This window comes from Ictalurus punctatus, chromosome 3 (assembly GCF_001660625.3).
Source record: "Ictalurus punctatus breed USDA103 chromosome 3, Coco_2.0, whole genome shotgun sequence".
Lineage (NCBI taxonomy): Eukaryota > Metazoa > Chordata > Actinopteri > Siluriformes > Ictaluridae > Ictalurus > Ictalurus punctatus.
The window spans coordinates 24,037,808-24,065,641 of record NC_030418.2 but is presented as its reverse complement, the minus strand read 5'-3'; the positions used below and the strand labels follow the sequence as shown (position 1 = coordinate 24,065,641).

The 27,834-nt window shown below is 38.4% G+C and overlaps 1 protein-coding gene across 1 annotated transcript in view; it reads left to right on the top strand.

Moving 5' to 3' along the window:
• The first annotated feature begins 5,761 nt into the window (after positions 1–5,761).
• Positions 5,762–27,834, top strand: part of LOC108263744 (serine/threonine-protein kinase 32C) — a 100,662-nt gene continuing 78,589 nt past the window's right edge. Inside the window, exon 1 of the mRNA XM_017464842.3 lies at positions 5,762–6,131. Within this exon, the coding sequence (XP_017320331.1) occupies positions 6,050–6,131 (82 nt within the window). The 5' untranslated portion in view covers positions 5,762–6,049. The remainder of the gene's footprint in view (positions 6,132–27,834) is intronic.

The following is a 27,834-nucleotide window of genomic DNA, read 5'->3' as shown; positions in this document are numbered from 1 at the left end:
TACAATTAGTGGACAACCCGCTCTACCACCTGAGCCACAGCCACCCATTCTGTTAGCAAAGAGAAGTTGCACAAAATATTAGTTGCAGGAGTGCCAATCATTTATGTGGTTTTGTTAAAAACATATACTTTGGATAAGGTTTTCTTATTTTTATTTTTTAAATTAAAGATTTACTGAAGATGAAAGAATTTATTTCATACTGCCAGTGTGTAATTAACACATTTTTTTCACAAACTTTTTACCCATCTCTACCAAGTATGACAATAATTGATTGTGATCTCCACCCTCATAGGGTCATTATAAAAATACTTGAAGTTCATTGAACCATGGAGTTAAGTAGCATAAAAAGATCCTGACATTTTTACTTAATAGCCCTGAGGATCTCAAACAATTTACAGCCAGGGATCCCCTCAGTACAGATTTATTTTATTAACATAATACGAATGTCACGTTATCCCCCTGGCGCTGCATTCAGTATGCATTAACAGACAGAATCCTTACTTGTTTATGACTGTTTTTACCTTTTGATTTAGATTTGTATGGCTATCTTTCTTCAATAAATCTCTCAACTCCACCTGCATCTGTCCTAAACCTTATTACATGACAATTAACAACAATTAAAATATTCAAATATTATTATTATACTTTTACATTTTTGTTTTATTTATGAACTATGTATAGAAACATATGCCACTAGCATAAACATTATTATTATTATTATTATTATTATTATTATTATTATTCCATCCATCCATCCATCTTCTATACCGCTTATCCTTTGCAGGGTCACGGGGAACCTGGAACCTATCCCAGGAAGCATCGGGCACAAGGCAGGGTACACCCTGGACATGGGTGACAATCAATCACAGGGCACACTCACATACACACTCACACACCCATTCATACACTACGGACACTTTGGACATGCCAATCAACAAACCATGCATGTCTTTGGACTTTGAAACCGGAGTACCCGGAGGAAACCCCTGCAGCACGGGGAGAACATGCAAACTCCGCGCACACACACAGGGCCACGGTGGGAATCGAACCCCGACCCTGGAGGTGTGAGGCAAACGTGCTAACCACTACAACGTGCGCCCTATTATTATTATTATTATTATTATTATTATTATTATTGTTGTTGTTGTTGTTGTTGTTGTTGTTGTTGTTGTTGTTGTTGTTGTTGTTGTTGTTGTTATTATTATTATTATTATTGTTGTTGTTATTATTATTATTATTATTATTATTATTATTATATGCCTACTTGATTATTGAGTTTTCAATTAAATTCAAGTGTCCAGTAAAACACTCTGATTACAATGGGTGTTTTCACATATACAAATTTTTAATGAATCATATCCAGTCCAGTTAAAGTGGACCGGAAAGGGGACTAGCTGCAAATGAAATCATGGTAGGTTTTTTTAGTGTTCAAAATTCAAGCACACTCAAAAGAGTACTCAGTTCTGGACATTTTAGCGTTGATGAGATCTCAGATCACTTCTTGTTCACACCACAATACCATACCACATCACTTATACCATAGAGTAATAGTGGTATAACACTGAATTATGGATAGTGCCAATCAAAATGGTTGCTTTAATTGATACTATCATTTGGCTGTGGATGAAAGAGAGAGAGAAAGTAAAACTGAACTGAAGTGAAATACCAGAAACATCTGGGGGAAAAAAGAATCAACAAAGCTTTTTGATGCTGAGCTATCAAAACAGACTCATGCTTCATGTCATAATGTCTACTGACTTTTTTTGCGAGTCATGTGAGTGATTGGTGTAGACCAAATACACACATACAGTGAGGGAAAAAAGTATTTGATCCCCTGCTGATTTTGTACGTTTGCCCACTGACAAAGAAATGATCAGTCTATAATTTTAATGGTAGTTGTATTTGAAGAGTGAGAGACAGAATAACAACAAAAACATCCAGAAAAGCACATGTCAAAAATGTTATAAATTAATTTGCATTTTAATGAGGGAAAAAAGTATTTGACCCCCTCTCAATCAGAAAGATTTCTGGCTCCCAGGTGTCTTTTATACAGGTAACGAGCTGAGATTAGGAGCACACTGTTAAAGGGAGTGCTCCTAATATCAGTTTGTTACCTGTATAAAAGACACCTGTCCCCAGAAGCAATCAATCAATCAGATTCCAAACTCTCCACCATGGCCAAGACCAAAGAGCTCTCCAAGGATGTCAGGGACAAGATTGTAGACCTACACAAGTCTGGAATGGGCTACAAGACCATTGCCAAGCAGCTTGGTGAGAAGGGGACAACAGTTGATGCGATTGTTCGCAAATGGAAGAAGCACAAAAGAACTGTCAATCTCCCTCGGCCTGGGGCTCCATGCAAGATCTCACCTCGTGGAGTTGCATTGATCATGAGAACAGTGAGGAATCAGCCCAGAACTACACGGGAGGATCTTGTCAATGATCTCAAGGCAGCTGGGACCATAGTCACCAAGAAAACAATTGGTAACACACTACGCCGTGAAGGACTGAAATCCTGCAGCGCGCGCAAGGTCCGCTGCTCAAGAAAGCACATATACATGCGCGTCTGAAGTTTGCCAATGAACATCTGAATGATTCAGAGGACAACTGGGTGAAAGTGTTGAGGTCAGATGAGACCAAAATGGAGCTCTTTGGCATCAACTCAACTCTCCGTCTTTGGAGGAGGAGGAATGCTGCCTATGACCCCTGGAACACCATCCTCACCGTCAAACATGGAGGTGGAAACATTATGCTTTGGGTTTTTTTTTCTGCTAAGGGGACAGGACAACTTCACCGCATCAAAGGGACGATGGACGGGGCCATGTACCGTCAAATCTTGGGTGAAAACCTCCTTCCCTCAGACAGGGCATTGAAAATGGGTCGTGGATGGATATTCCAGCATGACAATGACCCAAAACACACGGCCAAGGCAACAAAGGAGTGGCTCAAGAAGAAGCACATTAAGGTCCTGGAGTGGCCTAGCCAGTCTCCAGACCTAAATCCCATAGAAAATCTGTGGAGAGAGCTGAAGGTTCGAGTTGCCAAACGTCAGTCTCGAAACCTTAATGATTTGGAGAAGATCTGCAAAGAGGAGTGGGACAAAATCACTCCTGAGATGTGTGCAAACCTGGTGGCCAACTACAAGAAACGTCTGACCTCTGTGATTGCCAACAAGGGTTTTTAAACCAAGTACTAAGTCATGTTTTGCAGAGGGGTCAAATACTTATTTCCCTCATTAAAATGCAAATCAATTTATAACATTTTTGACGTGCGTTTTTCTGGATTTTTTTGTTGTTATTCTGTCTCTCACTGTTCAAATAAATCTACCATTAAAATTATAGACTGATCATTTCTTTGTCAGTGAGTAAACGTACAAAATCAGCAGGGGATCAAATACTTTTTTCCCTCACTGTACAACACATACTGCATATTCCAATATGGGGCTGTGGCTCAAGTGGTAGAGCAGGTTGTCCACTAATTCATACCTGGCCCACATGACTCCACATACCGAAGTGTCCTTGGGCAAGACACTGAACCTCAAGTTGCTCCCAATGGCAGGATAGCATAATGCCACTGGTGTGTGTGAGTGTGTGTGTGTGTGTGTGTGTGTGTGTGTGTGTGTGTGTGTGTGTGAGAACTGGTGTATGAGAAACAGTGTAAAGCGCTTTGTAGAACCACTAAGATTAAAAAGCGCTATATAAGTGCAGACCATTTACAATAGTAATATACAGTAACTATTGTTCCAGTTCCACGTTATTATTACTATTACTGCTGCCTAACTACTTAAGCTTATGCCATAATTGCTAGTGTCACCGTTCCTCTATTAGCCTATCTGCTACCTAACAATTTGTTGTGCAACCCTGTGGAAAGCCATTTGAGTACTTTTTAAAATATAATTTCTGTTCGGTGATATAAAGCTGAAACTATGCACAAATGTGGCAAAGGCTTGTGGAAACCTGAACATCACACCCATATGTCGGCCTTCCCCAAACTGTTGCCACAAAGTTTGAAGCACACAATTTCCTACAATGTCTTTGTATGTTGTAGCATTTAGAATTCCATTCACTGGAACCAAATCTTACAATGACAATGCCATAAAAGCATGGTTTGTCAAAGTTTAAATGGAAGAAATCAAGTGGTCTGTACAGATCCCTGACAACAAACCCCACTGAACACCTTTTGGATGAACTGGAACGCTGACTACACCATAGGCCTCCTCACCTGCCATCAGTGCCCGACCTCAATAGTGCTCTTGTGGCTGAATGGGCACAAATCTCTACAGCCACAGTCCAAAATCTAGTGAAATCCTCCAAATTAGATACTTTTAAATTGTTTATTCTTTATGAATTAGACTTTATTCAATCATAATTCATAATTGGGATGTTTTATTTCAAAATGACTAATAAACACAAGTTGTGATAAATTATTAATTGCCCATGTTATGTAAATTATTGCACATGAATTAATCATCTAAATTCACCTAAATTCATCTAAATTCATTAGTCTGACAATGACAATGACAATAAAGATGAACTGAACCTAACTTAACCTTAAAACAGCCTATGCTATTTTTGTGTAGGGGATTTGTTACTACACTTTTCTCAAGAAAATTTCACTCCAAAACATTTATTTGCTGATAAGCTTCCTGGATCCCTGGGAGTCTAGAGGATCACTGGTATAGCTGATTACTACTGAGCCGTTGACACCCATTGAAAGAAAAAAAAAAAGGACTATTATTTCCTTGCTGAAAACCTCCAATACAAACCATCAGAGACATTCTAATGGTTTCCACTACAAATATCATTACAAACCATTAGATAATCATTCAAATCATTACCATTACCATTATTACTCCTTAATGGAATTCACTAGAGAAAACATGCCACAAGAGATCCACAGGGACTGTTTCCATTAAAGTGCACCTATTATGGTTTTTCAATCACAACAGACTGGGACATCTGACCAATCAGAGAGAATTTAGAATAAATCCTTTAGAAAGGATCATTTAAGCCAGGAGTGGGTTTGTGACACTGGGGGGAAAAAAGGTCATGCTGCAATTTAAAATTATGAGCACATTAAAGTGTTTTTTGACCTTGGATGCATGTAAATATATTGTATGAGACCTTTAAAACAAAATTAGGCACGTTTTAAAACCATAATAGATGCACTTTAAAACAAACACAATTCCCATTATATCCAATAAAACCATTACATATTTTCAGCAGAAATGTTCAGTAGAAATGTTCAGCACAAATGTTCAGCAGAAATGTTCAGTAGAAATGTTCAGTAGAAATGTTCAGCAGAAATGTTCAGTAGAAATGTTCAGTAGAAATGTTCACTAGAAATGTTCAGTAGAAATGTTCAGTAGAAATGTTCAGCAGAAATGTTCAGTAAAAATGTTCAGTAAAAATGTTCAGTAGAAATGCTCAGCAGAAATGTTCAGTAGAAATGTGCACTAGAAATGTTCAGTAGAAATTTTCAGCAGAAATTTTCAGCAGAAATGTTCAGCAGAAATGTTCAGCAGAAATGAACCTGGAGATGGTTTGTTTGAGCTGGGGGGGGGGGGGGGGGGGGGGGGTAAACATCCTAAGATGGTTTATATTGTGGGGTTTTTTTCAGCATGGATATTTTAGATTAAACTAATTGGACTGTATTAAAAAAATAAGAAAGAAAATAAGAAAGTTTAACCAAATGACGAGTTCATGTGTCAAATGATGAGTGTGGGTGTTTTTCCCAGGTTCCAGTGGCGGAAGTGGGATTGTAATAGGTTAAAGTGGCTGGAGCAGCAGAGGAGGGGCTGAGTGTCGCTGAGAGGAGAAGCGCTTCAGAGATCACCACTCAGAGAAAGCAGCCCAGCACTCCACTTCACTTCCATTCTGCTCGCTCTTTCCTTCTCGCCGCTCGTCTTTCCTTTCAGTTCGTTTCTTCACCAAACTCGGTACCAGGGCGTTATTTCCGCTCGTGGAGAAGAGATGCTCGAGCTCGGACTGTAGCGGCACCAACGCGCTGTTTAGTTCCGCACCGGGCGAGGAATGCCATCTGAGCCTCAATGTTTCACTGGGCCAAGTGGAAGAAGAGGATGGGCGCGAATAGCTCCTCTAAGAGACCGGTCTTCGACGAGAAAGAGGACGGTAAGTAGTAGATCGATCGCTTAAACTCCTTACATCAATCACCCTGCGTTGATCCCGACGCGTTTTGACCACGCACGTGCGCTCTGTGGAGTTGCTATTTCCTTCACTTCTGCAGGACGAATGGTTTAATAATAACTTCATCAAATTGACATCTAATTAACATGCATGCATGCATGCATTTCACACATCTCTCCATACGTCTTCCTTAAAATACAACCCTGGCAGATTCTTCACACACTGAACACATTGCAGAATGCTTAAAAATAACTTCAACCATGCAACATATTAGAGTAGTTTTCAAGTAGCACAAGTAACTGCCCTGATCCTGGTCCAGAAAAGATCAATCAGGCTACTAATGTTGTGCCTGCTGTCTCCTTCCTAATGACTACTTACATTGCCACACTTCCATGCTTTATGGCATGGAAAACATTCATGATTTATCCTCAGATATCTCTCCAACCGTGGTTAACTGCTTAATTGAGCTATATTGCATTCTTTTCGTATGCATGGCTTATGCTGCAGAGTACCATGAATTATTAGGCAGCTAACTGATTAATTAAGGGGGATTAGTTAAATCTGTCAAAACAGGGCTACTTGACGAGCTTGGGGATTTCATCATGCTGAAAAAGACTATTTGAGCGTTGATTGATTGGGTGCTTTTACTCATGTGCTTTGTTTTCCTCAAGTCAAATCATTTTGCTGGCTTACAGTCTGTTGCATTTTCACTGAACTGGATGTACGCATCTTGATTAGAATTTTGATTTTGCCTCAAAAAAAAAGACGTCACAACTTAGTAGGTTTTTGATTGTGCAACTCAACTGGAAAGAGAGTTATAGGATAAATGGGGATGAAAAAACGTAATGACCCATTTAGTTAGAGTGTAGACCCAGAGCCATTTCACACAATTTCCTTTTATTGAAAGATGTGTGCTTCTGATCTATATTTATATCTATCTATCTATCTATCTATATATAGTGTATGTATATATATCGATATCAGTGATCACAATATCAACTTCAGTACATCTTGACATATATATGCCTAGACAGATCATTTTTCTCCTTTGTGGTATGGATCTGAGTTCCTGTCTGGGCTGATTAATTTCTTGATGGCTAAATAAAACTGAACCTGTGGTTTCTGTAGGCATTTAAGGTGTTTCGGTTCATTTCTGTGTTCTGACCAAGTTTAACCCAAAGCATTGGAAACAGGGAATCAGCCAGTGTTGGTCATAATGGTTGGCTAGAGAGAAATGACTTTAATTTCAAAAGATGCACTGGGCTAATCCAAGGTCTAACAGCCAGGTTATACAGTGAAATATTATAAATAACTGAAATAAGCTACTCTGCTGAAGGGCCTGTGTTGATTCCACCCTTCTATCTGCATCCTGATTAAAACAAACAAAAAAAAATCTTTTAAAAAAATCTTAAAACCGGAATACTTTGCAAGGGAATTATTTTTGTTCTCATCAAATTCTAATGACAGTCTTAACTGTTGCATATTACATTACTGTTCTGCATGACCGGAGAAGTGATTACACCTCATGCTCCATACAGAAAAGTGGGCAAAAAGGAACATAACATGCTTTCATTAGACATCTGAGCTATTTATATCTTGATGTCTCTATTTACTCTATAGATCATATATCTTCCTAAGAATTGTTAACGACAAATTGACCACATTACTGTCGGTGAACCCTTGGAGGAAAGTTTTAAAAGTCTCATTACAGAGCAATTTTTTTTTAAATGCTACAGTCTAATTACATATGAATTGTAAAAACATTTTATTCATAAAGCACCTGTTAAATAGGTTTTAAAAGTACTGTAGATAATTAAAACATAGCTGGTCACATGGATGATATAGTTACACAAATACTAATCATCCAATCAGATCCATGGCCACCAAATTTGTACACCTTGGCACTACAAAGGTTTAGTCACCCTTAAGCTTTACATGAAACTGTCAAAATGTTCTCCTAGATAATGGAAGAGGAAGGTCTTTAGACCTCTGTAAAAAGGAAGTCATTCTGAGTGGAGGTGAAAGCTCATTCCAACAGTAAGGAGCCAGGACACTAAGCAACAAGATCCTGTATTGCAGTCATGTATAGATCTCAGAGGAGGATATGTCAGGTGCCCTGAGTTTGAAGAACTGAGTTAGCATGCATGAGTGCATAAATAATGTGGTGCAGAGCCTTTTGATGCCTTGAATGCAAAGATGAGAACTTTGAAGGAAGCCAGTGGAGAGACCTCAGTGGTGGGGTCACTTTGAGAGGTTAGGAACCAGACAGGAAGCAGTATGAAGGAAGATGAGCATGGATAGAGTTCTAGCAGTCAAGTCTAGAAATAACTAGAGCTTGTATAAAAACTTGAGCAGATTCTGTAATAAGAAAAAATATCTGCAGGATCTGGTGGTTGATGTGAACTGATTGGAAGGCCATCTGACCCAAGTGCGAAGAAACATGGGGTCTGTTGTATAGAGGGAAAACTGACTCCAACCCAAAACCTTTAGTTTACTGGAAATCCAGCTAATTAGCATACTCAGAAATGAGCAGCACATGGTATGGCAAGTGAAAACCATGGATCCATGCTAGCGGCATGTATCCACAGGCCCAGTAGTTGGGCAGACAGTTGGAGGTGTAGAATACTCAGAGGAGACAATGTGACAAAACCAACCCAGCAGAGAGAGGGATGAAAATACACAATGGAAGATCATAGGGATGATGTAGTGAACAATGCAGTGAATGATTGTTAATAAAGGCTAGTAATGTTAGATAGGGAAAACCAACTCCAAGCTAGCCACAAGGAAACCATTATATAGAAAATAACACTAACACTAAGGCTACATTCGAAATAGTGTGCTGTAACAGTACCTACTGCTTTCGCGTCAGTACCTACTGCTCAGCAGTTGATACAGTACATATTGATCAGTATAAGTGTGTAGCACGAATACAATCTAGACGTGGTACATCCGCCATCTTGACATTGTCATGTGACCTACAACTTCTAAAGAGCCAACACGCTGCCTGCCGCCATTTTTGACTCTGACAGCTCTTTTGCACTAGTCCCATTTCCTTATAGGATAGTGCAGTGTCCATTGCTTCCATACTGCAGAATCTCAGTGGAAGCAGTAGCTCATTCAGGTATTTCTCACCTGCAGTTTTATGAATATTGAGAATTTGCACATGCTACTCCTTTTGGCATACTGCTTTTCATCAACTGTGTAGTTACAGCATAAGTCCATGAAAATGTCAAATCTCAAAGTACAGAACACCTCCCAAAACTTCCAGTGGTTAATGTACAATGGTACACCAAGAACCCCTTCTAAAGGGCACTATCATCTTGCTATTATGTGAAACTAGCATGTAGGTACAAATTAATTTTGTCATGCTTTTCAAAATGAAGAGAATCCAGAAAAGAAAGAGAAAACAGGAGGAAGAGGGAAAGAAGAAGCAGATCTATGGTAAGTGGAGGAGATAATCTAATAATGAAATAATTAAGGATGATAACTATAGACTAAGCCATAATATGATATAATGATAGCCCACCATTACGTTGGCAAGGAAGCAGCTGTCTGGGAGTTGGCGCTCGGTTTGGAGCATATCAGTTATGTAACAAGCTTTCTGGTAGAATTCTTCATTTTTCTTCACATTGTTTTGATAGCTTGGCCTTTTAAAGTATATACATAGTACACTTTTTTTTTTTTTTACTGACCCAATAATGCGGAAGTCATAAAATAAACATCAAGACAAAATTTGTATAAAAAATTTAGGTTGCCTAAGACTTTAGCATGGTACAGTATATACAGGAAATGATGTTAACAACACAGGATGAAGGTATGAATGACTTTTTCAAGGCCCTGAGAGGCAAACCTTATTTAAGTTTAGAAATTTCCTTGATTTGATCCACAAGAGAGTGGATTTGTTAATCAAATCTGGAGTCAGAATTAGAAACGAGTCTGTGCCAGAAAGGATGATTAGAAGTAGAAATGTGCAGGTGTTGACTTCCATGGGTCAGGTATGGAGCTGTTAACATCTCACTTAGAGTTCTTTCACACTTTCCCATTCTCTGCTCTCACTTACTTTCACTTGCCCCCCCCCCCCCCCCCCTCTCATTAACTTTAATTAACCTGCCCAATGACTTTCTTTGTTTTACTATTCCCGCCTTGCCACTTACACTCAAGCATATAGGCAGGCAAAACACACACACACACACACACACACACACACACACACACACGCACACCTACAGAGAGTGTGTGTGTGAGAGAGAGAGAGAGAGAGAGCGAGAGTGTGACAGGGAGCTTTCTTTCACAGTGTGATGGCGTTATCTATTCCTGCCTGTGTGGTGTTATGATGCTCTGTTTAGTCTGGCCTCTGGCAGAATTTCAGTCACCAGCTCTCCATGCTCCTTTGCTCACCTCTCCCCCTGCACATACCGAACAACATGGGCCATTTAGGGTGGCTGCACAAATAACCACCAGAAATAGCATATCCAATTCTTTTTTAGGTTACATAATGTAGGTATACATGGATGTTATTATTTCAGGCATGCTGTTGTCTAATATAATTTAATCCTTGTTTCTAACCATTGAAGAAACCCCCCCTCCCCCTCCCTGAAACTAAAATAATTTCACTTCTTTTCCTAACTTCATTAAAGAACTGTGCTGCAGGCCAATTATCCTATAATGAAATTCATCAGTGGTCTTCAAGGCTGAAAATGTTAATGCAGGGGAATGCGGGGAATCTAAAATTAGAAACAAACAAACATACAAACAAGTAAAGCCCCTCTCTTCAATGTTCTCCATAAAGTAGTGACCCCAGAACACATACATGCAAGCTGCATAAATGCATACAGTAAAAAAATGTGTGTTTTCTGTATTACTAGTTAACATGATTGGAGAGACCTTAGTACTGAATAAAAAAAATCTCTGACTCTGATTTTAAAACTTCATACTGATTACTTAAATAATACTTTAAAAAAATACAGAACTAAAATAACAAAAGCAAAGCTCAATTACTTATGCTCTACACAGTATACATTCAGTAGTGGCCTGCTTCGTATGTGACTCGTTAAGCTTAATTGTTAATGAATCATTTTCATGTATCAGTGTCCGAATTAGGAAGAGTGATGTTACCGTCTGTCTGTGCAATAAACATGTTGAACTATATTTATTATAGATGTGTTTTGAATATGGCTGTGCAATGAGGAAGCTTGTGGAAGAATTGAGACGTTTCGGTTCTTCCATGCTTTCCTGGGAAGCTTTGACACCACAAGCTGTTATTTCACTGCAAGCATATTAATATTTTTATCGGCACACTTATTGCGATGATGGTTTTCGTTTCAGTTGCCGATGAGAGAGCTCATTCAGTAATTGTAATTGCTATGCTGTAATTGCCTCCACTTCAGTGTTGCTGATTGAAAAGCATCACCATCGCCAAGCAGTTGTCACGAATCCGTCACGGGTGATATGAAGCAGGTCGTTTTGTGGCTTACTCGACTCTCACTGCTCACATGAAGTACTAGATTTTTTTTAGGCACGGTGCAGGGTCAGAATGTTGTGGCCCAGAGGCTAAAGTGCTGCGTTATGAAAATCGTTTACCTCTCAGACACTGAAAATGAAACTGAGGTACTTTACTCTCTCCATAGCAGTTTTGTGAGCTAAACACCTCTCATGTTGCATGACAAGAGAGATTTCTCTCTCCTGCTCTGTGACGTGAAATTTAATGCCAGTCAGGATGTCAGGTCTGGGGGGTTGGTGTTCCCCTGGTAGCAGGGGGAGCATGTAAACAGAATGAATAAATAATTATACTGCTGCTACTAGCTAGTGGCTCAGGAACACTTGCAGTCATGTCTTCATGTCTGTGCTAGCTGGAGGAGAGCTGGATACGGAAAGGGTTTAACAGAACCACTTCTGTGACTGGAAATAGAAAAGGTATCACTCAGTGGGCCACAAAAATGCAGGATGCAACTGACAGAGTTCAGGATTTCAGAGTTTAAGCTGTATATTAAGAGGAGCTAACATTGGATATGTAATCATAATGCATTCAGAGCAGAGTCAGTTGCCAAATTTGGTCTAGACACCAAACATACAGCTCAATGACTTTGCTTACATGTGAAGAGTTCATCAAGTCAGAAACAATTGTTTTGTATGCACCCTAAACTCAGCACTCTGTTGTGTATTTGTATACATGCACGTTTTATGTAATCCAAATCAAATCCAAAAGTTCTGACTCCTGTTAGAGTGTATCATGTAGCTATGTTCTATTTTAACCATCTTAAACATCAGGACCAGGGCAGTGAAAATTGCCTGAATCATTTCGTGTGTGCATGCATATACATGTCAAGACCTTCTAGGACAGTGACTTATGTACATAGTATTTACAAATAATACCTCTGTCATATAGCCATCATTCCCTTTCCTAGAATGCTAGGACCTCTGTGGTGCCCACCAACATCAAGGTAGATTCCCCTGTTTACATTGCTAGTCTTGTTAGCTTCATTCACTCAGCTGTTTGGTAGTTAGCTACTACTATTTGTGTTATTACACAGTAGCAGCACTCACCTCTCAATCTTCCACTTTGGTCAGTTTTCCCTCAGAATCATCTCCTCCAAGCATCTACATCCCCCACCATCTAGCCTATGAAAAACTCCCACTCATCTCATCAGAGAGAAAAAGTCATCCATTACAATGCATGTCCCCGACCTGTGGACCACTGTGAATGCTATAACACCAGATACCAATGAATGATGCTTTCTAGCATGCTAACATCCATCATGTAGCAAAGCCAGTGAAGGGGAGTGTGGTCTGAACAGAAGGTGGAAGGGCACTGGGTGGTGCTCAATGTCCACTACCTAGGGCTGAAATGTGGAGCCATTGCAGGGGAAAGTGGTCCAAACAAAGGGTGGAAGGACACTGGGAGGTGCTCCTTGTCCACCCCCTGGGACAGAACAGCCCCCAGCCCACTGTCTGATGGGTCAATATGGAAATCCAATGGGAAAGAAAAGTCAGGAGAGTGATTAGGGTGCCAGTGGTGAGGTCTGATTAAACAGGCACATTCCTGTGATAATAACCCACCATCCTCAGTATCTATCTCACTTCCTTTTTGCTTTTGGGGTACGGGCCGGCTGCAATTGCAGCAGTCTTATCAAATTTGGAATGCATCTGCCCATGACCAAGTGGAAATGCAGATATTGCATCTTCACCCATCGAATCTAACACTCCCAGCCGCCACTGTTTAAGCAGACTGATGTGTTAAATCTGATGAAAGTTAAGCATTTGCAATACATCATAATTGACTTCCACAACTCGCTGCCTCATATTGAAGGGTCATCAAGTCAACTGGGTGAGTAATTTTGAGCCAGTGATATGGAATAAACTCCTAGCACAAATCGTGTCTGTGGGGAACGTCATAGAGCTGCTGAGCAAATGCTCCTGCAATAAGTGACCCTGGATGTGGAGTTTTGATCACAGGTACAGGATGTACAGAACTTCATTTTGCTGGGTGTTGGACCATCTTTTCAGCTGGCTTTAATTTTGTTCAACAACCCTCCTGGCTCCTGCACATATTATAGCTCAAAAAACTTCTGCTACATCTCCCGGACCACAAATAATAGGGCTTCTATCCCATTTATCCTAATTCCGTATATCATCTTCAAATCATATTGAAGCACTCTACTAACCCACCAGTCTGGGAGAGGTAGATGCTGGATTGGATTGCTTTAATTCCTGCAATTTGTACAGTTTACATATTGGAAGTGACATAAATGATGTGCCCTTATCAGTTAGAGCCTTGGGCACACTCTTTATGTCCACAGACACACTTCTTTAGGAACCCATGTCACATAGTTCATGAGAACTAATACAAAGTGATATCTCATAGCGTCACAAGATCCATTCCAGTTCTTTTTTAAAGGAGATTATGATAAGGGAAAGAGGGTGAAATGGCATGTTTTGGGGTGGCTGGCAGATTCACCAGCTGACATGTTGTTGCAAGATGCATACCACTGACATATCACCACAAATGGCTAGGTCAATAGAAGTGGGCCATTAATCAGTGCAGTGTTTTATTTGTCCATGTGTGCCTGGCCATGGGGTTATAATGAGCCGTGTGGAAAAGCACTTCTCTGATGTTTTTGGGACCAATAACTAGGTCACAGTTTCTCCCGTTTGAGTGTCCCGGTTTTCTCCATACAGCATGTCATTAATAACTGAAAAATGTGGAAACCGCTGATCCTACCCACGTTACACAGATTTCAGCAACTAGGCCAATGAGTCCTACTTGTGGCTCTGAGTTAGCCAGCAAGGCCAAAGCCTTAATTTTGATAGTCAGATCAAAATGGCAGCTTCCTTCAAAAGGGGAAAGATTTGGCACCCTCATTTGTGCCTGTGGCTTTGACCCCTCAAGATGAAGCCTGAAGGCCACTAGCCAGCAAGCGCTCTTAGTACATGGGACTTGTAATGAGTTAATGTGGAAATTATTCCATGAATTGAGTGCATGTCACCACGTACATCAAGTGCACTAACCCCAAAATACTAACCTTTCTTCAGGGACTGCCAGACAGTAGCCAGTTCCCCAGGTACCGTGAGGGGAAATAAGTATACAGAGCTAAAAAAGCTACAGAGCCATAGCGAAGACCATTAACATCCCTGTTAGTACAATTGGTTTGATAATATGCAGTTGGAAAGTTCATGGAACCACAACTAATCATGCTTGCACAAGATGTCACAAGGCTCTCAGACTAATGATAAGTAAGGTAAGGTAAGAGAGAAGCCAATAGTCATGAAAAGACTTGCAGCGTGACCTGAAAGCAGCAGGAACAACAGTTACACAGAGAACAATAAGCAATCAACTGCACTGCAATATCCAATTCTACACCCCATGCAAAACACGTCTGCTACAAAAGCACAGAGATGCATGTCTAAATTCTGCACACAAGCATTTAGATCCATCAGAACAAAAGACAAAAATAGGGTTGTGCATATAATCCCAAGAACACCGTACCCACGGTAAAGTACAGAGGTGGGAGTATCATGATATGGGGCTGCTTCTCTGCAAACAATACCAGGGCATTACATGTCATACAAAGAAACATGAATGGAGTGGTGTACTGGGATATATTAGAGAAGAATTTCATCTCACTGGCAAAGAAAGTGAATCTGGGGAGAAGAGGGCTGATTCAACAAGTTAATGAGCCCAAACATACAGCCAAAATAACTCAAGATTGGTTTCTAAAAAAGAAGGTAAAAGTGCTTGATGACCTCGCCAATATCCTGACTTTATTTATATATTTAGAGAATTTTGAAATTGCAAGTCCATCAGAGGGGCGCTTGTAATCTTGGGGAATTAAAGATGATTTGGTAAAAGGAATGGGCCAAAATTTAACCACAATGCTGCAAAAACCTAATGACTTGTCTCTATGCTATATTTAATTTGTAGTGTCCCAATAGTTTTTTCACTATCAATTTTGTTTTATAAACATATTGTTTATGCTTAAGAAAACACATTTTGTTCATATATATATATATATATATATATTTTAATATATATATATATATATATATATATATATATATATATATATATATATATATATATATATATATATATATATATATTTGTGTATATATATATATATATATATATACACGCACACATTATATATATTTAAATCCAAAGACTTAATGTGTAAATAAATGTAGATATATGTACTAGAAGTATATTAAATGACAGAAAAAGTGTCTTACTACATTACAAGTGGACTACTAGATATTCATATTTATATTTACATTTCAATTCACATTATAGTTACTGTACATAGCTGTCTAAAATTGGGCAGCTCTCCTTTCAGAGTTAGAATGAGAGAGATTGCTGTGTATGTATGTATCTTTTATTTTGTTCAATTAGGTTCTCTGCTATAGTCAGGTTATCATCTGCCTGAATGGTGCAGTGAACTACTGAGAAGTAAACACGATAAATACTCCTGGCATAGCCTCCTGGTTCAGAAAGCTTGTCAACAGCTACAAAAAGCTGCCACTGATGTTAACAGCCTGCACACACATATTCACTCTCACACTGATGCACCTGTGTGCTGTGCTCTGTTACCCCTGCAGCAGTACACAGGCGTCTGTCTGGGAGATCGGATGTGAGGGTTGAGAGCATGATGGCACACTATATAACCCATTCCCAGTCCTCAGAAGAACAGCAGTGCTAGTTTGAGATTTTGACAGGGCCAATACGGTGCAGCAGACAGTTGAGACCGTAGAGTAGAACTTTAAACTTCGAGAAGATTATGGGGGTAATTATTTGATAGTAATCCTGATTGGGATTCTATACTCAGAAGAAAGGTAAAACTTCATGAAAGGTAAATTTTAAATGGGTTGAACTTGGAATATATTTTAAAAGCATACATTCTCTGTTGTAGGGTTCTACAGCTGGATAAATCAAAGAACATTTTAGTGTGCTAGATGGAACCTTTTTGGGAGGAAAATAGTGTAGGTAATAACTGTATTAAAATCTTGATTAGTGTTGTAAACCACCAGTTGAATTTTCTTATCAGTTGGTGGAAGATAGACTTCTTTAGCAGCTCTGTGCGTGCAATATTTAGCATGTGCAGTACACTAAACCAGTGTAATAAATACATGTGCAATAAATACATGTGCAGTACACTAAACCAGTGCAATAAATACATGTACAATGCACTAAACAAGTGCAATAAATACATATACAATACACTAAACCAGTGCAATAAATACATGTACAGTACACTAAACCAGTGCAACAAATACATGTACAATACACTAACCAGTGCAATAAATACATGTACAATACACTAACCAGTGCAATAAATACATGTACAGTACACTAAACCAGTGCAACAAATACATGTACAATACACTAACCAGTGCAATAAATACATGTACAATACACTAACCAGTGCAATAAATACATGTACAATACACTAACCAGTGCAATAAATACATGTACAATACAGTAAACCAGTGCAATAAATACATGTACAATACACTAAACCAGTGCAATAAATACATGTACAATACACTAAACCAGTGCAATAAATACATGTACAATACACTGAACCAGTGCAATAAATACATGTACAATACAGTAAACCAGTGCAATAAATACATGTACAATACAGTAAACCAGTGCAATAAATACATGTACAATACAGTAAACCAGTGCAATAAATACATGTACAATACACTAACCAGTGCAATAAATACATGTACAATACAGTAAACCAGTGCAATAAATACATGTACAATACACTAACCAGTGCAATAAATACATGTACAATACACTGAACCAGTGCAATAAATACATGTACAATACAGTAAACCAGTGCAATAAATACATGTACAATACACTAACCAGTGCAATAAATACATGTACAATACACTAACCAGTGCAATAAATACATGTACAATACACTAACCAGTGCAATAAATACATGTACAATACACTAACCAGTGCAGTAAATACATGTACAATACAATAACCAGTGCAATAACTGTGCAATTGATGTGAGTGTGTATGTGACTGTATGCATACATGGGTATATGCATTTTCATACGAGTGTGTGTGGGTGTGTGTTTTACTATAAGTATTTTTTGCTATTTTTCCTCAACAGTGGCTGAGGTTATCGCTCCAGAAGTGTTGTACTGTGTATGAGGACAATAAACGAATTCTGTTCTATTCTATTAGGCTATATTTTGTTTTATTGTTATTTAATTTCAAGCTGATAAATAAATAAATAAATAAATGTAAATAAAACTAAATTGAAATCATGATTAGGATTGTAAGGATTATTTAAATTTTCTAGTTTCATATATATATATATATATATATATATATATATATATATATATATATATATATATATATATATATATATATGTATATATGTATGTGTATATATATATATATATATATGTGTGTGTGTGTGTGTGTGTATATATATATATATATATATATATATATATATATATATATATATATATATATATATATATATATTATATGTGTGTGTGTGTATATATGTATATATGTATTTATTTATGTGTCTGTATTTCTGAAGACTATAAAAACAGTCTGACAAGCACCAGAGATTAGGGTTGATAGAAAACATGCTAGAATGGTTTCTTGCACAGTGATATCAGGATGTACTTACTCACGTTTATGGCTGAGTGCTATAACATTAAAGAGTCTTTCAGCCTGCCAAGGCACTAATTGCAGAAAAACAGAGGTTGTGCACTCCCAACAAAAGGGAGTAGACAATTCCCAGCGAGGAGAGAAGCAGTGAAACCTGATTACAGAGCTTACCATTGGTGAATGAGTGTATGGATCACAGTTCCTAAAATAAACGAGCACTACTAAGCTGAGCAGAAAAATTAGCACAGTGATTCTGTCAGCTCGGGCTCTGCAGACACAGTGAAGCTGAGATGCAAGAGCCTGTTCAAATAAAAACAACAAAAAAAAACATCTGCTACATGCCTTTATCGATTTGACCTGCTCCCACAACACACCAGCTCATTCTAATGCAATCAACCGTGCAACGTTGAAGCGTCGGGGGAACACTGAGAAATGAAGCGTACGTTTTTGATCATACTCACTGATCATTGAGGTCTCTATCTTGTTAGGAACTCATAAAAATAGCGAACAGTTTCTTTTTTAAATAGATGGGTTCAGGAAAGGCCAATTTGAAGGATAATAAGTAAACCCACCTGTATAGATTCAACAGATAAGTATATCCTTAAATACATATGCAACTATACCTACAGCAGACACCAAAATACACACACCAGTACACTCAGCCAGTTCAACTGCAATATTCAGTATTTAATATTCTGTAATCTGAAGCTTTTTTTTCTTTTGTTTTGTTTTTGCTATGTCTGTGTCTCAGAATGCTGCCGGTGTATCACCCTGACATTGAAATGAAGAGATCAAATAATGCTCACACTTTAATGTTTATGTGATAAATATGGAGCTGACAATTACCCTAGGCCTTGTGTTCATGTTGACATTTCAATTCCAAAGCATCATTAAAAATTCAGAGAGAAAATGACTGATCATTTGATTGTGTCCCTACCCAAACTGAAAAGAGAGTGTGGTCTGAAGGCCAGCCATTAAACCGTATTGTTCTTCAGCATGCGATGAGAAATCAGTACAAGCTGATGGTAGTAATTTGAGTACACAGAAGTCTCAGACGTATCGTGTTTTATGTGGAAAACTGAGGGAGGCACATGTCTTGGTTTGACTGCAGTGGAACAGCAGCTCTAAATATAGTGTCATTGACAGTTACTGTTTGTTGAGTCACATCCATTGCTTTGATCCTAATTAGCTGGGCTGTAAAAATCTAGTATTTCTAGATAATCCTCTGTCCTCATGATGCCATCTATTTAAGCATCTAAGTGCACGAGTCCCTTTTCCATCAAAACACCCCCACAGCATAACGCTGCAACTCCCATGCTTCACATTTGGGATGGTGTTCTTCGGACTAAAAGCCTCACTCTTTTCCCTCCACAAGTAGTGCAGATTATTATGGCCAAACAGTTTTTTGCCCTTCAAAAGGCTAGGCCTTCTTCCTGGTGATCATCTACAAACTGCAGTCTGGTTTTTTTATGCTTGTTTTGGAATACTTGGGGCGTCATTAATGCATGAAAGCCTTTCAGGCCATGGTGATGTAGGACTCAAATAATGGTGGATGTACATATTTGGTACCTGATGCCTCCAAAACCAGTTCTTCTTCAGTTCCTTTGTTGTTGTCTTGGGGTTTGGTTGAACCTTTCAGCCAAACGTTCTTAGACAGCAGACAACAGAGGGAGGGTTTTGTCAGCACACAAAGAGAAATCGGTGCAAGCTTATGATAATAATTTGAGTACACAGAATTCTAAGATGTCATATAGTCATTTAGGTGGAAAACAGAGGGAGGCACATGTCTTGGTTTGACTGCAGTGGAACAACAAATCTAAATATAGTGTCATGGACACTTACTGTTCCTAATTAGCTGATCCTTGGCTGTAAAAACTCATCACATCTATTAACACACACATATACACACCTAGAGAATGCCCCCAAATATCCCTATATGGTGAGACACAAACAATATTAGGGTGTTTCTGCAAATACAGACACTTTAATGTCCCAGCAGTGGAATATTTATATGTCCTTACTGTAATACCTGCCTTAACACTTAACACTCTGAGCTGTTGCAGTAAAGACATTTTTGCTAGTTTTGATCAATTGTCTGCTATATTTAGCTTTCGCAAAACATTTCTAATATATTTGAATTCATAATGAATGTCACATTGTTTTAAAGGTCTATTTCAAAACACATTAGTTATGAGCTGCAGGGTATGGACAGAAAATGCTGATTATGAAAATGTGGTATTTAGTCCAGGATCACCTAGATAGGTTTTCTCATTCTCTTGTGACTGTAATAATCCAGTAAGGTTTGAATATAGTCTAATGCTAATACTGTGAGTTTGGTTTATTAGTGAGTTTAGCATTATTTCTTGTATTGGTATACTCTGGTTTCGATTTGGTTTGGTTTTGGACTCTGCATTGCCCTAATTAGCATCACCCAGCTGTTTGCCTATTTCAGATTTGGATTTTGCCTTACCCTTCGGTTTTAATTTCCATAAATGTTTCTTTAATAAACTCTATCCTTCACTTGCATCTGCACATTCATAACATTGGCCATGAGGAATAGTTGCAAAGAGAAGCTCATGACAGGACAGGGATAGATAGATACACAACAGTATAGTTGCTAAACAACATAAGACTACACCTTCAGTAATAAATGCAGATTTGAATCAGCAATTCTTTTAACAAGAATTAAGTTTTAGAGGACTGTAATTCATGACAGGGGTCCTACTTGGAAATGTAGTTCAGGTTTGTTTTTGTAATGAGTTGTTGGAACAGAATATCAGGTTTTCTTTTTTAGTGTTTGTGCAAGTACACTGCCCTTAAAGAGCTTTCTGTTTGTGTCAGTGGGGGGTCTGTATATGTAGACTGACTGCTTGATTACAATGAGATGCCTTAACTGATTAGGGATTTCATTTAGACACAGATGCTACACAGTGCTGTGATTTATGGAGGAACATATCTGGCTACCTGCATTATTGACCTACACATTTGTCTCATCATCCAGTAAGAATGCTCTGATTTCAGCTATATAAATTATAGAAGAAAATTATAAGTCAAATAGATATATCCTTGACAATAATTTCATGTCCAGGAATTCTTCTGTAATATACTGTACTGTAGCTGCAATATGCACATGTAGTACTTCTTCAATAGTTTTCATTTATTTATATAAAAGTGATTTATGGATGGATTCATTGGTGCAAATGATTTTATTTTGAGGATGCTTGGTATTGTTCTGTGTTTGTCTAAGCTTCAGTGAACCTCAAATCCACGTGAGCCAGGCTGAATTTTTCACGAGTCGCTGCATTCAGATTACCCATCATGCACTGGCACGACACTGTTTTGTGTCTGTGGGCATTTGTGCTTGGGACTGTGATTAATAACGAAGAGCTTATGAAAATCACATCACCTCAGTATGCATAATTAATGACAAATATGACTGCACCTCCCTGCACATTTATTCAGTGACAATCCTGACACTTTCTGACTGCCTGAGAAGGAACAAGAAACGGGAAATGTTCTTTCTGAACACACACCCCTGATAATAAAATGCCATACAGGAAAATGCCAAGATAATATAATGACAATGTAACATCTAAAAATATAACTATAAAATTGTCAGTAATTACATAAATCAGCCCAAGAATATGAAAACTCATACTCACAAATCTCACAGGTGATGTTCAGTATCATGGTATACAGTGTCTTTCAAGCTATACTACCTAGACCCAATTTTCTCTACAGGTTCTGGTAGGTTGATTAGATTTTGGTTGAATCTTGTTTCATACAACAATACATGTTTTAAGTGGGATGTACTTTCTGGAAGGGAACATTTATTAGTGCTGTCAGGAAGACATTAGAAAGTGCTCTGCTTTGTTCTCGCTTCCAGAGTTCCCATACTTTAAAAATGTCTTATGTTTGAAGCACCTGCCAGAGATGCATAAACAACAGATATTGTACTCATTAGAAGATCCTCACCACAGGACCCATGTTCTTCCTCGCTGAACTAGACACTCTTACGTGTCATCTAACCGGTGATGTTCGGCAAGTAGAAGAAATCAGACAATATTTACTGTTGACTCTCATTATCTCACGAAAACATACGACTCTTCATTCAAGCTTGCCAGATCCTTGCTTTAATTACTGCGGCACAAACATGCAGCACTGAGTTTCTTGTCTCATGGCACGACCATTGAATATCTTCTCTCAGTGCACGACCAATATGAAATATGAACACGGGATGAGGAACAGGGGAAATTGGCAGCTTAGTGCAGCCCTGAGAGCTGTTTTCTGCTTGATGGTGTGTGGATGTGTGTGTGTGTGTGTTTGTACAGGGAGGAGGGAGCATGACCTGATGTGGCCATTATCATTAGTCAGAATAAGCTTCAGGGCAGAACAGAACTCGACATCTCCATCCCTGGATAGTTCCTAATGACTTCCTATGTGGGCTCTCAAGCTGTGGGCTCTTCCCCTCAAAGATAGCTCATATTTGGGCTGCAAATATTTTCATGAGTCAAGCAGTTGGAAGCTGAGGCTCATTAAAACCAATGTTTTTGTAGTCTGGCCAAAACTTTTCTTTTGACGATTATTAACTTTGGCTCCTTTTGCACAATTAAGTTTAGGGTAACGTGTAGAATGCAACTTATCCACTCTAGGTATGGTCACATGTTTTAATGCAATACAGTAGACTGTGGACATTTATTGTTTTTATTGTAAAATAAATAAATAAATAAACACACACACACACGTACACACACACACACACACACACACTATATATATATATATATATATATATATATATATATATATATATATATATATATATATATATATATATATATATATAGCTTGTAGAATTATCTCAGGTTATGAGCTTATCCATCCAACGGTGAATTCTAGTGCAACTGAATATACAATCCCATCTGAGAGTATTGGAAAGACAAAGCCAATTCTATTGTTTTTGCTATAAAATTGTTTTTGCTATTAAATCTATGATGTGTTAAAAACCCACCCATTTTTCAAGTGATCAAAAGTATTGGAATATGTGACTGACAGGTGTTCTTTGTTACCCAGGTGTACTCTGTAAGATTGCTTATTTAAACATTTAATAGCTCTGAAGAACTACTCTTGATTTGAGTCCTAGGTTTCACCTGTGAAGACTGCATTTGATGCTAAAAAGGATAAACCAACATGAAGATCAGAAAGCTGTCTATGGGAGAAAAGCAAACCATTTTGAAGCTGAGAAAAGAGGGAAAATCAATCAGCACCATTGCCCAAGCATTGGGCATAGCCAATACAACAATTTGGAATGTCCTGAAAAAGAAAGAAACCACAGGGGTACTAACAACCAGACATGGAACAGGTCTTTCAAAGATAACAACAGCAGTTGATGACAGAAACATTGTGAGAGCTATGAAGAAAAACACAAAAACGACAGTCTGTTACATCACCAACAACCTCCACAGTGCATGGGTGAAGGTATCACAAGCCACATCTTGAAGAAGACTTCGAGAGCCGAAATATAGTGGCCATACCACAAACTGCAAACCACTCATCAGCAGTAAGAATCAGAAAGCCAGTTTGGACTTCACAAAGAAATACAGAGATGGGCCAAAAAAAGGTGTGGAACCTTCTAACAAAGTGATGGAAAGGCCAAAGTGTGGAGAAAGAAAGGATCTGCTCATGAACCAAGACATACAAGCTCATCGGGCAAACATGGTGGAGGTAGTGTCATGGCTTGGGCTTACATGGCTGCTTCTGGAACAGCCTCACTAATCTTTATTGAGGATGGAACTCATGATGGTAGTAGCAGAATGAATTCAGAAGTCTACAGAAACAATTTGTCTTCCGTTTCACAGAGAAATGCGTCTGGTCTAATTGGGAGGAAGTTCATCATGTATCAAGACAAACGATCTGAAACACACTGCCAACACAACAAAGGACTTCAGGTGGGGGGGGGGGGGGGGGGGTGAAAGGTTTTAGACTGGCCAAGTCAATCACCAGACCTTAACCAAAGTGAGCATGTATTTCATCTTCTGAAGAGGAGACTGAAGGGAGAAACCATCAAAACAAACAACAACTAAAAGATGCTGTGAAACAAGCCTTAAAAAGCATTACAGAAGAACAATGGAACAGTTTGGTGATGTCAATAGGCCGCCATCTTGATGCAGTTATTGCAAGCAATGGATTTGCAGCCAAATATGAAGTGTTATTTACTATAAGACTTCTGGTTCTTCTGGTCTGGTTGTTATTACACCAGTGATTTCTTTCTTTTTCATTACATTCCAAATTGTTGTATTGGCTATGCCCAACGCTTACGCAATAGCGCTGATCGATTTCCCCTTCTTTTCTCAGCTTCAAAAGGGCTTGCTCTCTGAAGCTCTCTGATCTTCATGTTATTTTATCCTTTTTAGCAACAAATGCAGTCATCACAGGTGAAACGTAGGGCTCAAACCAAGACTAGCTGTTCAAAGTTATCAATTGTTTAAATAATCAGCCTAACAGAGCACACCTGACCAACAAGAAACACCTGTCAGTCACATGTTCCAATATTATTGATCACTTGAAAAATGGGTGAGTTCAAATGAGAGGTGAAATGTTCTATGTTGTTTAACACACCAGAGATTTAAATATCAGGAAATGAAAGCTGCAATTCTGAACTAATCAGCTCAATTTCATCTTTTGATCTCAAATGCAAATGTCTTCAGTGTATAGCAAAAACAAATGATTTGGCCTTACCGTTCCAATACTTTCAGAGGGGACTGTAACTGTATACACAGAAAACTATACTGGTATCACGGGAGTTGTTCGATTTACTGAAGCAGTTTCCATTAATGTTGCATAACACATTTTAGCCTGCGATTAAACAGTGTTACAGAATTATTCAGAAAGTTCCAGCAGACATGTTTTCTTTCCCCAGAGATAGTTTTTAATAACTTAGCACACAGATGACAAAAACAAGTGAGCAGCAACATCTGTTGGTTATGGTTATGAAAATTCTCTATGTCAAGCTCATCTCAAACAGTGTGTGCAGGTTTTTGTATGGTTGGAGTTATGGCAGTACGTTAACAGCATTAGGGCTGTTGTTGTACAAAGTATCATATTACTATAATCTGCTTACATTTCCCTGTTTTTCTTACAAACACATTGCTGTTACTGACTTAACTCTGACTTTATTACTTATATGTTTCTAAAGAAACAATATAATTACATTCAAAGAATTTACGGTATGGCCTATATGGTTCTATATAAAATTTGCTCCACCCCTTTCGTCTAACAGCGCTCCTTACGATAGTTGAGACAGTTGACATGGTAATTCAGTGACTGCAGCTTTAAAACAAACTTTTAACTATTGTGAATCTGTTAACATTTACTGCATAACACTATATATATATTTGCATAACTATATAATAAAGCAATGCTGGAGAATTTACGAAAACATTTTGCTGTTTTACATGACTGTCTTTTATATGATAACGAGAAGAGTGAACTGAAGATTGTTACTGTATTTTTTTATTATCTTTATCTTGCAAGTTTTTTTTTTTCTGACAGTGCATTCATGGCACTTTGAAAAAGCTGTAGAGGGTATACCTAATGTATCATAACAGTAATATAAACGCAAATTTTATTACAACTTTAATTTGATGGCAATAAAATCAATCATTTAGCTGAAATACAGGTTTTATAAATAAGTGGAAATGGTATTGGAATGGTGATTTATTTATTATAATTTTCAGTGCAAATGGAACACCAGCACTCAATTGAAAACTTAATGGAAGATTTTAAAAATATTTCATGATTGTACTGTTAGGAATTGATAAAATAATAACTTAATAAGATAAGATTTATAACCATTACAGTTACAACAGCCTGAAACAGTCATACCATGATGGTAAGTGAGGTGTCTTCTCTATTTCAATTAAAAACAACACAGTATTGCTTTATAAAAGATTTATTCAATGCTTCTTGTCATGAATTCCCTCTTTCAGGGCACGTTGCAGTTCCCAATGTGATGAGTACTGCTGTCGTATTGTTTATTTTTTCACATCATGTTTTTTTGTTTCTGTTCTAGTTCTGTCTCCTGACATTAGTGCAACCCTAATTATGTTCACCTGTTCTGTGTTTGGACATTGATTAGTTTGTCAGGATATACTGAGCTGTTTTTTTTTTTTTAATGTTTTGTTGCAAACTCTCATTGAATGTTATCATGCATTTCTAAGCCTTGTTTTGTAGTTTCATGTTTCCTTGTTTTTCCCGTCTTACAATAATCGATCACCCTAATTTGTTGCTGTCTGCCTGTGCTCGGATCCATGTTTGGCTCTCAAGCAGTGATTCATGGCTTGCCCTTAATAGAGCACATGTTCAGTATACGCACTTGCATCCTGCCTTCATTAACTACACAGTACACTTGATGATGACCTCTCAAATCATCTAATCGAGCAGCATGTTAGTATAAAATAAATTCCCCATTTGTAGAAAAAAGAGTGTATTAATCTTACCTTAGCAGGCAACACTTGATCAGGACTGAGGGTGACTCAGCCAGAGATGAAGAGAGTTGTAGTTGAGAAAATGATAACACCATCATTTAGACAAATTCTAAAAAGCTACCAGTGACAGGTGGATATGAACCACCATTCGAGTGAAAAACATTTGCAAATTATTGGGACAGATATGGCACTGACAGGAAGTCTAAGCATAAAAAACATTTTGAATGCTCAGCTTAAGACATATTGAGCCACAATACATTCCTTTGGAATGACAGCCCACTGAGTAAAACCCCATGTGTTTCTGCCATTACCATCCATCCATACATCTTCTATACCGCTTATCCTTCCTTCGGGGTCACGGGGAAACCTGGAGCCTATCCCAGGGACCATCGGGCACAAGGCGGGGTACACCCTGGATAGGGTGGCAATCCATTGCAGGGCACACTCACATACACATTCACATACACTACGGACACTTTGGACATACCAATCGGCCTACCACGCATGTCTTTGAACTGGGGGAGGAAACTCCGAGAACATGCAAACTCCGCACACACAGGGCCATGGTGGGAATCGAACCCCCGACGTGCTAACCACTAAGCCACCGTGATCAGCACCAATGCAATTGCTCAGAATGCAGGGTCAGCTTCTGATGAGGATCCAGGGGGATGAAGGGGCGACATTTACAGATGTCTCAGTTTATTTTAGCTTTGTACTTGAGATGTGTCTCACATACATTTAACTGGATATGAAGTAACAGTGTGAATAAATGGCAAATGGCAAGGCACCAACATTGAGTCTAAAGCAGTGTACAGAAGTGTTATCAGAAGGAGCACAGCTCTTTGAATTAAAGACAGGAGACTGGCTCTATCTTAAGTGCTAGCTGTGGATCTGAGCAAATGAAAGCTCAATGTGCCTAAAGTAAAAAGATTAAACTTATCCATGATGTTATGTTGTGACCCACATCTCTGAAATCTAAATTAGAGACTAGAACAGTGTTTGTAGGAGATAAAAATCCCCAAAAATGGAACATTCGTTTTATGTGGAATCT